The following is a 13,395-nucleotide window of genomic DNA, read 5'->3' as shown; positions in this document are numbered from 1 at the left end:
ACATGTAAATAATTCTTAGTTTTACAATAATAAATTATTAATAAACTCACAATTTCATAAAATTATAAAGTAGTAATTTCAATTAATTTTTAAAAATAATTTATAATTTTTTCAAAGTATTGGTTATAATTATTATTTCCAATTTTATAAAAAATAAATATAATTTTTTTTAAAAAAAAAATAATTATTAGAAACTTGTCATAAAAGGTTATCTTCAATTATCAATAATTTAGAGATTGATATAAAGTATTTTAACTAAAACATTTCACATTATAATTTGTGAAAAAGAGATTTTTTATCTACAACTTTTAGATAGATGTTATCTTCAATTATCAATAATTTAGAGATTGATTTTTAATTTTCTTTTTTATTTCACACACATTTAAGTTGTGTTTTCTTTAGTATTTAAACATGAATTTTTAGTTTATTTTTGAATTATCTTATGAACATATTAAACTTAAATTATCAAGTTTTCTTATAATATATTACATCCAGTATTTACTTTTAATTGTCAAAATTATAAATTACATTATTTAGATATACATAATAATAATCTCACCTAATAAGTAATAATATTTTTTCTTTAATTGTTAATTATATCTTTTAAATAAATAAAAAATACCTAACATAAAATTAGTATACGTGCCTCGCACGTAACTTTAGACTAGTATATATATATATATACAAAAGAAAAATATTTATTTATTATTGCATACCTTAGATATAACACAATGTACGTGAGCGATATATTTGTATTCCGTACAACAGTAAACACGAATTCGCGGATTTCTTTTTTCTTCACAAACATCGCAGCAATATTCTCCAGAATTATCATCAATGAATGAATCAACAAGATTTAAGAGGTGTATATGACCCTCATACTTTATGAGAGAAGGTAATAGACCACATAATAAATGGGGTTTGAAATCACAATCCAAACATCCAAATATTGAGTAATTAGTTTCATGAAATTCCTTGCAAGTATCAGACATGATTGATAACTCGAAGCAAGCATTATGGACATTGCATTCACCATTTGAAGTCTCTAGTTTCTTCTCCCCAAAGAAAATAAGATTGTGTGGATGATATTCATAATTAATGGTTTGTGGTCTTCTCACTCCACATTCTAAGCACAATTTGAAATCACATTGAGGACATTCAAAATACAAAGCATCTTCCATTGAATATCCACAAGTGTTACATTTACATTTCCACCTTTCATATGAAGGGAGAGGAGGTTGTGATTAGGTTGGTGGGAGGTTTGGATTTGTTGTGGTAATTGATCAATGCAATGTTTATGAAGAAAATACTCACATCTATTGCAACCATAATACACTCCACTAACATCTGAAGTTGAGTCCTTAAATTGACATGCAAAACATCTAACATTGACATCTTTATAAATAGCGTCAGATGTGTCAACAAGTAGCAGCAAATGAGGATGACTAGAATGTTGAATGCAATGTTGGCCTTCAGGACATGTTGACATACAATTTGACATTAAGGCACATTCAATATCCATGTCAAATCCACATTCTTCACAACCGAACATGAGACTCTTTTGGGGGGTTTTCCAACAAGAATCGCACGGGACAGATCTTGATGTAAGAATGAGAGGATGGCGAGGATGAAGAGAGTGATTGATTTGTTTTGGTAGTTCTTCACATGACTTGTGAACATAATATTTGCATGAATCACAAACATAATAAGGAGGTTGTTCCAAAGAAAACTCACATAGTTCACAACTAATCTCGTCATTGGTGATGATCTCACCATCCATAATTAGGTGCAAACTATGTTGTTCATGGCAGAAGTGTTGATCCATGTATATAAAGCAACAAACAATAATATTAATACAGGAATTAATAGCTCAGCTATAAATATTAATATGTAAACAATATAAATATATATATATATATATATATATATAGTTGGAAATTAATGAAGTTACCGTTAATAAATGAAGAATTCACTGAAAGTAGAAACACTCTGTTTTCTTTGGCTTAATTCCAAACACAACACACACACTACTCTACCATTTATATATGTCTACCCTATCCTTTTAAAAGAAAAGAAAGATATACCAAATTAAAGTGAAAAAGAAAAAAAAAATTCTGCAATAATTTACTGTCTTTTCTAATATGAAGTTGTATCTTTACTCTATCGCAAAACAGAGAATACTAAAAGATAAAAAGCAAGAACAACAACAAAATTCTTTACCTGCAGTAGTAATATAAGTGAAAAACAAAAAAGAAAAATAACACTACCTACCCTACAAAAAACAATCCTACCTTTTATTAATAAGTTTTAAAGATGAGTTTTAGTGATGATTTCTATATATGGCCAACGTAGTATTCTTTCATCATCACTTTACTTACAATGAGAAAGCACATATTGGATTAATGCTTATATTTTGATGATGAAGGTCATGAATTTTATAATTTTAAGCTATATTAATATATATATATATTTTTTTATATTAAACATAAAAAAATTTAATTTATTATTTCACTTATATTTATTTATTTAGTTTTCAATACTAATTTAGATTACATACTTTTAGTATTTTTGTAAACTCCTAAAAATATAACTATTTAGGTTTTATTTACTTACATAATTACTTTCACACCAAATAAACAACAAGAATAATTTAGGCAAACTAATCCGACCAAATCGCAAAAATCATTAATTAAATGGGAATAGGAATGGAATGGAATAAAATTTAAAATGGATAAAAAAAATTGATAAAAAAATAATTAAATTTTTTTTCTTGTTACATTGGAATGGTCATTCCTTCCTTTTTAAAATGGAATAGCCATTCCACCAAAATGGTGGAAAGAGCATTCCATTGGAATGCCATTCCAATACTTTAAAATGCAACCAAACAAAGGAATGGAATGAAAATTATTTTCTTTCCATTCCATTCCATTTTATTACCTCCAACCAAACGCCACCTTAGTGATTCCTACAATACATTAATTAAGTTGGCTGAAACATACCATAACGTTTCGACAAAACCTACCAATGCACAATATATTACATTAAGTGGTCAATGTTGATACTGTTATAGTCGAAAGAGAGAACCGGTATGGGATGAATTGTGTATCGAAAAATTATTGTGGTTGTGACTGTTGGGAATAAGGACAGTATTCCAATTCCCCTTCAGGATCAATATTTGTGGAAAAATACAATGGGGACTCCAAAATTCCTTTTTGATGTGAAAGATCAGTCAAAACTGCAATCACAGAGCATATTCAGAATTTTGGATATCTTCCAATGTAAATAGTACTTTATGAATAATAATCAAATGACTAAATGCACGCCAAGAAATTATCTCGTGGCTAATAAAAACCACGGTAAACCTTCCACTATAACAATAATAATGGGTACACAATATTACACTCTCAAGTTTTGACAAATACTTAAGGAATACACTCAAATCTCTCACACTCACTAGTGTGGCAATCTCACCATCTCTCTACAAAATATTTCTTATAATTTTGTAGGAACTCTCTTTTTCTCACTCTCTTAGATTTCTCTTACTAAGAGGTATTCTCACTATTTTTCTCTCAAGAGCCTCACTCTTCACTCTTGGAATAGCTTGTGATGGTTGTGATGGGATGAGCAAATGAAAGGGATGGAGCTCTATTTATAGGCCTCCTTGGATGTATGAACAAGACACAAAAAATCAATCTTGCATTAAATGCATAGTTGAAAATGTGCATATGCCTCAAGTCAAAAATTACCATTGTAACTTTTTCACATGGTTGAAAAATACAACCATATTTTCACATGGTTGAAAAACAACCATTACCCATCAGTGACAACATTGTAGAGATGTAAATTCAGTGTGTTGAAGGGACTGTGACACCTAAAGTTGTTGAAGCTCTTGACATTAAGAAAGCTCTTAGGTAGTTTAAACGGAATTAATGGTCTAAGATGGAGTTAGAGTCTGAATGTTTGTTGGAAGTTCAAGAAATCTGAAGCTCAACTTTTGAAAATTATACTTTTGATTTAATTATTTATGATTGTAAACAACTATTGACTAAGTTGAGAGATGTTTTTTTATTATTATTTTCTTAAGCGATCTATAAACATGTTAGCTTATAATATTTCTAGAACATCGTGTTTTTTCTTAAATTGTGATATAGAAGAAGGGGTTGTACCTTTTTTATTTTTTTGACTGTCATGCAGATTTTCGAGTAATAATAAAAAAAAAATCAGTAAAAAGAAATACTGCTATAATTATATTAATTATTTCCCTAAAATTTTTATTTTGATTTTAAAGTTTATTTAGAGTATATCTAGGCCAGATTTTTTTTTTTCTTTTTTGGCTTTCGTTCTTTTACCTTTTTCTTTTTTATAACCTTTTCTTTTTATAACTTTGAATAAACAAGAAAAATGCCGATTCAAAAAAAAAAAAAGAAAAAAATATAAAACTGCTTGCTTGTAATAATTATAAAGTGAAAGAATAAAGGTAAAAGAAAAATTGGTCAAATCATCATGATTATAGTATTTACTAGACATAAAAATTGTTATATTAATTTTACACAAAATATAACTATAATTTTGATATAATTTTTTTTTTAGAAAAAAGTCTCGTTAAAACCTCTTGAGTAAATTTAATTGGAGAAATTTCGAGAAAAAAAAGAGTGCTCAAGATGAATATATTAATAAATATTTTCCCGAAATACATCATGATGCAGAAAAAGTAGCCAGGCCACCAAACATAATCATGAGTAAAAGATAAAGCTAGTTTGACCAAAGAGTGTGCAACACTATTAGCCATCCTAGGACAGTAGTAGAATATAAAACTCGATACAAAAAATGTGCAACACTATTTGGAACAATTTTTTAGTATTATACAGTGTAGAATATAAAATTCCATTAAAAATTTAATATTTAATTAATGTACATCCAAGTGAAATATGGGATCTGGCTTTCAAATTTGTATAGATTGGATTGAGGATTAGTTAGATACAATTATCTTATATAATAATAATAATAATAATAATAATAATAATAATAATAATAATAATAATAATAATCAAATGCAAATTTATGAGTAATTCGTGTAATGATAGTCCTATATATAAATTATCTGCTTAACTATTTTGGTAATAAAGTTTAATTAGTTAGAATAGTTATGTTTTTTCCGTTCTTTTCCTTTTTTTTCTTTTTTTTTTTTTTGTCTTGTGTTTGTTTCTCTGTTTTTTATTTTCATGACTTTGAATAAATAAAAAAGAAAAAATTACCCCATATATATTATTCTCGTAATAGCAACAAATAAAGTGAAGAATTAAAGGAAAAAAAATACTAGTCAAATCATGAAATAATCTTTATGTTATATTGTAAAACTTTCTTATCAACCTAAAATAAATAATTTTTTATAACATGTGAAACATTTTATAATTAATTGATGGACATTTTACAATTTTGTATACATTATTTTAATTAATTACAAAATATGTGCAAAAAAACTTATTATCATTTTCTCATACATTTTTTATATATAACTAAAAACTTTTTTTTAATTTTTTTTTATAATATATATGGTAATAAATATTGGCTATGTTTATTATTATGTTTAAAATTATGATAAACATACCAATAATATAAAATATTTTATATATGTGTTTATTTTATTTTCTATTAATTAAACATACTAATTTAATAAACAAAATAATAATATTCACATATATTTATTATATCACTCTATGTGTGTTATGTTAATTTTCTAGTAATTTTTAAAAAAATAAATAATATATATAAAGTTATGTTTGTTTATTTTTTCTAATTAAATAATTTTTGGAGTTTATAAAGTTATGTTTGTTTATTTATTTTTTGATGTAAGAATTATATTTCAATAGAAAATTCGTTCACTACCTCATTAAAACATAATCAATATATAGAAACAATAGAAAAAAAAAATATACTTATTTTATTATAGTATAAATTGGCTATGTCTATGTTTATGTTTACAATTATAATAAACATACTAATAATATAAAATACTTTGTATATATATGTTTATTTTGTTTTCTATCTATTAAACATACTAATTTAATAAACAAAATAATAATATTCACATATTTTTATTATATCACTCTATGTGTCATGTTTATTTTTAGTAATTTGAAGTATTGATTTAAATTTATATACATTAGTGTTTATAATTTTGATATTGTATTTTATTAAAAAAAATCTTATTAGATTATAATAATTCATACTAAAATAGATAATAAACATGTATCTTTTAATAAAAAAAATATTTAATTTGTTTATTTTTATAAAACTTTTTAATTAATTTTACGAAATTATTTATTTTGAGTTTCAATAAACATATTTTATTATTTAATGATTAAAATGTATGGCTTCATGTAATAAGTTTTCAAAATGTATAAGTTTTTAAAATAATTTTTTTTTTTGCACATTTTTTGTAATTATGCTATTTTTGTTGTACATTTATGAAAAAAGCCCTTAATTGATTTGGAAATGTGAGAAAATAATTGATTAGTTAATTAAAAGTGGTAATTATTTAAAATATTTAATGGATTCTTTTGAACTATTTTCATGATCAATATTCGTATTTTCTTTTTTCTTCCTCTATTATGCTTATGTCATATGAGTATGTAATAGAAATGAAATCTCTTTATTTTACTGCTATTATTCACTTGGTAAAAATGCCAAAAGTGAGTTTAGGGTTTACAAATGAGGTATATATATATATAGGGCAAAAAAGAGGAAGCCCATAGTAGCCTGAAACAGACGTTCTAGTGTCACTGCACGAAGCCCAATCAGCATCTGAAAAAATTTTGAGATGAAAGTCTATGTTTGACATACCAGTTTCAGCATAAGCAGATAAGTTAGTTAAAGATGCTGAGTAAAAAATTAGCCCTTGGCCAGAGGTGCCCTTAAGATATTATAGTATTCTATGAGCAGCGGATTGGATAAAAATTGACTTAGTTTATTTACGACAAAAGAGATATCAGGCCATGTAATGGTTAAGTAAATGAGTTCGAAAAACCGTGTTTTTGCAAATGTCAATTATATATATGAAAATATAAAACTGTATGCGTCTACAGAAGCAGAAAGTAATTTTGCTATTGCAGAAACTCGTTTTGCAGTGACAAAACAGAACAAGCTGAATATAAAATATTTGCAGAAAAATAAATAACTTGACACAAGAGATTTATACGTGGTATCAGTGTTCTCCCGAACACTACTAGTCCACGGGGCCACGCCCAGAGAATGAAATAAATTAATAAAGTATCAAAATTACAAAGACAATTGACTTAAACAAGTTTAGACTCCCTCTAAAGTATTGCCGCAATCCTTTGTAATCCACTTTATGAATCTGACTTCTTGAAACACCTTCAAGCCCGAACTCCCTTCGTCTTTGAAGTGTGAGTGCTTACTTCCTCCCGAAGTAAGGCTTCAACAAGTCTTCTCCCAAAGACCAAGTGCTTACTTCCTCCCGTAGTAACTCTTTATCAAGTCTTCTCCCGAAGACCAATCTCTTGTTCAGTCAAGTAGTTCTTCACAACCTCTAGGACAGAGTATGAACAGAAGTAGACAACTAGAACCTAGATGAACAACTAGGCTCTCACAAAACAAAGAAACACTCTTCTCTCTAAAAGATGAATGCAAAAAATGAATAATGGAAGAGCTCATTCGAATGGCTGCTCTCTAGGCTCTATTTATAGAACATAGAAACCTTAGAGACAATCACAAGATCGAATCTACAGTTGTACAAAAACTTCCTAATAAAACACGATCTGCAGCATCAGATTCGGATGCTAACGCAGCAGATCAGACCAGAAACAGGAAACTTGCTATAATCGGGTCTGATCCTCTATTAATGCTTGATTCCTGCCAAAAACAGATTAGATATTCTGATTGTATCAAGATACAATCGAAATCAATAAGGAAAAGGCAATAATCAAAGTTTTCCTAAAAAAGACAACTTTCCAAAAGAGAATTGATTCTCTTTTAAGAAGTTTCCAAACAAAGGAAAGTTGAGCTGAAAAGTGCAACTTTCCTAACAAGGAAAAGAGCAACTACAAACCGAATAAACAAGGTAAGAAATCGGTTATGAATGCACAAGAATCTTATCATAAAAGTAAAAAATATTTTTTCAACTAACTTGCCAAAAAAGGACTTTACAATCTCCCCCTTTGGCACTTTAGATGAACAAAATATTTTTTAACACAAAGTACTTGCAAGTTAAAGTTAGCAAGAGCACATAACTACTCCCCCTGAGTAACACAATCGAAAATCACAAATAACAAAAGTAACATGCTAACTTTGAATCCAAATAAGTTTACAAGTACTAAACACAACTCCCCCTGGAAAAAGGGTCCAGAGTTGATCCAAAAAACAGTTAAAAACAATATAGTACTCCCCTTTTTTGTTTATCTAAGGGCCAAAGATAACAAATAAGAAAATAGTAATATGTCCAATCAAAAGCAAAGAAGAAAAAAAAACTTAGTCTCGGTAGAGCTTGACCAAGGAGGTCAATTGCTTGGACATCTCTTGCTGAAGTTCCTCCATGGCAGCAAGACGATTGTTCACCAGCTGAACCTCATTCTTGAGTTCCTGAATTTCTGCAGCAGCAGAACTCGAACTTGCAGCAGTAGCACCAGCTCCAGCTTTAGGCCTCTTTTGAAACACACCATCAAAATACTCCGAGGGTTGGAATGTTGGTCCAGTGATGGAAGGCTCAAGTGTTTTATGAGATTGGGCCACATTTTTCTGAGAGGATAAAACCTTAAAGATTAAATTTGGAAATAGAAGCTTAAAGGTTGGCTTTTTACCTCTTCGGAATGAAACAATTTGGTTCAAAATGTGGGAGGCCAAGTCAATTGAAGCTCCAGAGGTGATGCGGTATAAGAATGAGGCCACATCTTGAGACACAACGGTCTTGTTGGAGTTTGGAACCCAGTTGCTAAGAGCAAACCGCATAAGAGATGCATGAGAAAAAGTGAGATGTGTAATCCGAAGGCTCTCCCCTGATTTCAATTCAGACCGTGCACCAGTGAGTTCAGAGAGCATCAATTCACGATCCATAGACATAACTGCATCGGAGACATTCTCTGGAAGTTGCAAGGCTTGAGCAATGTCTTTTTTAGAAAAAGAAAACCAATGTCCCCTAACATATACTCTTCGAAAAAGTCTAGAATTCTCATCAAGAAAATCATCTGTGAGATTAGCATAGAAATCCTTAACAATGTTTGCACTGTACCCATTGAAACTAGTGAGAGTGTTTTCCCATTGATGGAATTGAATAAACTTAACAATTCCATAGACCCGATGAGCATGCAAATCATAATTCCTCTCACTTTCAAACTTACAGGTAGCGTACAAATTCCAATCACGCTCATTATCACGATAATAAAATCGAGGACAGTGAGAAAGAGTTGAAGGAACGTTACCAGGAGAAGATTCCTTCATTGGCTGCTTGCCTTTGGCAGCAGCAGAAGCCTTTGCTGCTGAAGAGGATTGAGCAGGAGTAGGAGCAGATTTGGTCAATTGTGGCTCTGGCTCGAGTTCAGTGTCCTCACTGTCAGAGGAACCTCCCATGTCCTCTGGAATTTCCTTCTCAGAATGGAGAAAAATAGATTTGTCAGAGGAGACTTTCGTTAGATCTTCTTCTTCTGAACTTGAAGAAACCGAAGGTGGATTCGTTTTAAGCTTCTTCTGTTGGAAATTATTTTACCAGGATCTTAGATATACTCACAAGTATGTTTATTAACACCCTAAATATGAACTTTCTAAACCGATGAAATAAACACATATAAAGTTTAGGAAACCTTACATTGGGTGCAGCGGAATTAAATGACTCCTTCCGTTCAGATATCTAGCCCTTGATTCCTTTCTGTAGCAGAGCATTATCAATATCTGAACTTGGATTTCTTTCTCTGAATCTTTGATGCTGAAACTCCTTCTTGCTGAATGTCTTTCTTCGCGATCTTCCTCACTATGATTGAGGTATCACTTGCTGTGTGTGGGCACTAATCATACACTAAGGATTTCGAAATTGAAGGAAGAAGAAAGACAGAGTGGGTTCGGCCAAAGATAGGGAGAGAGAAGGCTCAGGTTTTCTGATTCAGAAGTGTCAGAAGAAAGTGTTATTTTCCTGAAGCCTTCACTATCTATTTATAGCATTCCACTAGGGTTAGGTTTGAATTATTAGGCATTAAAATAATGAAAATATCAGAGGGAAAAACCCTACAAAAGTGGCCGGCCTTACATAGTGGATTTGGGCCTCACTTTTTGCAATTTTGCAGTTTTATCTTTTCTGCATCTGATTTTCTCAAAAACGCCAATTTTAAAATTCAACCATTTAAATGTCAATTCTAACTATTTAATAACTATAAATAATTATTAAATAATATTGTCATTTATCATATTTATTAAGTGAACCATACAAAGTATCATAATTAACAAATATGCCCCTATAAACTATTTCTTTACAATTTCACCCTTACTTAGTGAAAAATTCACAAATAGACATAGTCTAATTTGAGAATTATAATTGATTAATCAAAACCAATTATATGAGTCTTACAAGCAATATTGTCTCAACTAGTGCGGGGACCATGGGTCTATATAACCGAGCTTCCAATAAGTAGATCAAGAATTTAGCACTAAAATTCACTAACTTATTAATTCTTCGTTGAATCCACGCATAGAACTTAGAATTGCACTCTCAGTATATAGAATGCTCTATATGTTCCACCATATAGACACATCATTAGTTATCCATTGTTATAATCCTAATGTGATCACTGATCCTCTATATGAATGATCTACACTGTAAAGGGATTAAATTACCGTTACACCCTACAATGTATTTATTCCTTAAAACACTTGACCCCGTATAAATGATATTTCAGCTTATGTGAAATGAGTACTCCACCATTTATGTTCGTTTGGTCAAGCTCGAAGGAGATCATCCTTTGCTTCGCCAGATAGAAGCTATAGATTCCATGTTTATGATAGCACTCCCACTCAATTGCACTACCGTGTTCCCAAAATGTACATATCACCCTGACCTAAAAGTAGGCTTAACTAACAAATCAAAGAACACAAATAGCCTTTCAAGATTGAGCCTAATCATAACAGGATTAAGATCATTTGATCTAGGATCAACTAGGCGATATTGACTTGAATAGATATTACGATAAGTTTAATAAATCTAAGTCAAAGTTCAATATCGGTCCCTTCCGATGCATACTCCATGCATCCAACCTGAGCTTTACTTTAACCAATGCTCTGGAAAGAACATAGCACTTCTCCAAATGCAAGTAAACTCTGTTGTAGATTATCATATCAGTAAAACCCTATGTCTGATAAATCTAGGAAACTTTATTCACATAGTCATGTTTACTTTCCAATGTGTTGACGGCACAATAAACAGGATCAAGTATGTGAAAAGGGTTTCAGATGAATTTATACATTATGTACATATAATCATGAAATAAATCATGTGAACCATGCAACATTAAATGTTATTTCTGATCTATATTAATAAGTAAATCTGATTATATTGAAATGAGTTTTATTTAGGGCATAAAACCCAACAAACTCCCACTTGCACTAATATAAAACAAAAAGTGTGTTTCAAATAATCTCAACACCTTGATATACAAATCAAGTGTAGTAGTAGTAAACTCCTCGTAATAGGACCTGAAAGGTTTAATTAAACACAACCTTTTCTCCACCATTACTCTTCCTTTAATCACAAAATCATTGATAATGTGAAATTTCTCTGTATATGTCTACTCTCTTGGGATATTGGATTCTATATCTTTGGCAACTACTTTTGGTTAATCAGGAAATTAACACTAGTAGTTTAAGGCAATTTGGAATGATGCCAAAAATGTATAGAACTTTCCTTAGACTGAATAAGTACCTTTCCTGCAACCTTAACATTCAGTCCCTTTCTGGTAGACGTAGAGACTTTAGATAGGTTTTTACACTTCTCCAAAATCACTATTCCACCCCCAGAGTAACCACCATCTTATCAGAAAGATTTACTAGCACAAAGGAAAATTTCGAAATCTGATATGGTGTAGTCTAAGAGTTTTAGACACACCCTTATAGACTAACATATAGTTCCTCTTCTTTATCTTAAGATTTACTTGATTGTCTTCCAATGTTCTTCTCCTGGATTAATCTGATACCTACTCATTACTCCCACTCAACAGCAGGTGTCTGGTCTAAGGCATACAAAAGCATATCTAAGACCTCTCACTGTTGATATAAGAAAATCTTTCATGGCTTTATCTTTTCTGGAATAGTTAAGACTTTTCCTTAGATAAAGAAAATCTATACCTAAGAAGTTGTGAAGCTTCTATAGATTGCCATTAGAAAGAAAATGCTTCAGCATCTTACTAAAGTAAGTTGCTTGCATTAGAGTAAGTAATTACCAGGTATACCACAAGCCATAGGTTTAGATAAACTCAAACCTATAATACTAGGAACAGGAAGTTTTGTTAAGTCCATAGAATAGACTTATTAACTAAAATTTCCTTTTATGTCCTTGTAATAGAAAACTTTAGGTTACTCCATGTGAATGGATTAAACCATAGTTCTATTGGCTTTCTTCTTAGTTTCTTATCTTGACAATCCATTACTTGTTTAAACTCACAATGGATTTTAATCACTAGTGTCTCCCAAGTCATAAGAAGGTGAGTTCCTAGAAACTCTCCCACTACGACAAGGTACCGTGAATTATGTCGAAGAAAATAAATGGTATTAACCTCTTTGGTTGCGAAAAGACAACAGAGGCAGTGGGATCATCATATGTCAAATAAGATGATAGAACACTTTTGGGATCAAGAATTAAATATCTCCTTTATTTGCTACTTGTTTTTCAGACTTAGTCATTTTCTTAGAAAAGTAGTATTTGTTTGAACAAACACTTTCTTATCTATTGACAATGGGATGGTCCACCGCTAATCACTTAGAATAGCTAACAAACCATGGTTAACAGTTCTAGCTTTTCTTAAGAATTCGATTAGGTCATCCATGAATCTAGTAATGATTTACATTAAGTATACAACCATTACATCATTCTGAAATTGTATTACCATAGAAGGAATTAGGCAACGACTAGTAACTAATCATCAATGTGCAAATCGAAATTTCTGGGGAGGTAAGTTTGGATATAATTCAAAAATCAAATTAATGATCTTTGAACTGCATATCTACTAACTATTTCTCCACCCCTATCAGTTCGCAAGATCTTTAATCACTTACCTTAATGGTTTTAACCATTGCTAGAAATTAATGAAAATTTTCAAATATTTCAAATTTCTTTGCTAAAAGGTATAATCTAGTGTTATCGTTTTAAGAATACAACGAAAAACTCATATCCACCCCTGAATG

General features: G+C 30.1%; 1 protein-coding gene across 1 annotated transcript; it reads right to left on the bottom strand.

The window, feature by feature from the left end:
- Positions 1 to 1,018: 1,018 nt before the first annotated feature.
- LOC133035502 (protein VACUOLELESS GAMETOPHYTES-like) lies at positions 1,019 to 1,816 on the bottom strand. The gene has a single exon (XM_061111335.1). The coding sequence runs from the start codon at positions 1,778 to 1,780 to the stop codon at positions 1,127 to 1,129; it is 654 nt and encodes a 217-aa protein (XP_060967318.1). The 5' UTR covers positions 1,781 to 1,816; the 3' UTR covers positions 1,019 to 1,126.
- Positions 1,817 to 13,395: the final 11,579 nt, after the last annotated feature.

The sequence above is a fragment of the Cannabis sativa genome, chromosome 3 (assembly GCF_029168945.1).
Source record: "Cannabis sativa cultivar Pink pepper isolate KNU-18-1 chromosome 3, ASM2916894v1, whole genome shotgun sequence".
In the NCBI taxonomy this organism is placed as follows: domain Eukaryota; kingdom Viridiplantae; phylum Streptophyta; class Magnoliopsida; order Rosales; family Cannabaceae; genus Cannabis; species Cannabis sativa.
This window is presented reverse-complemented; position numbering and strand designations above follow the sequence as displayed.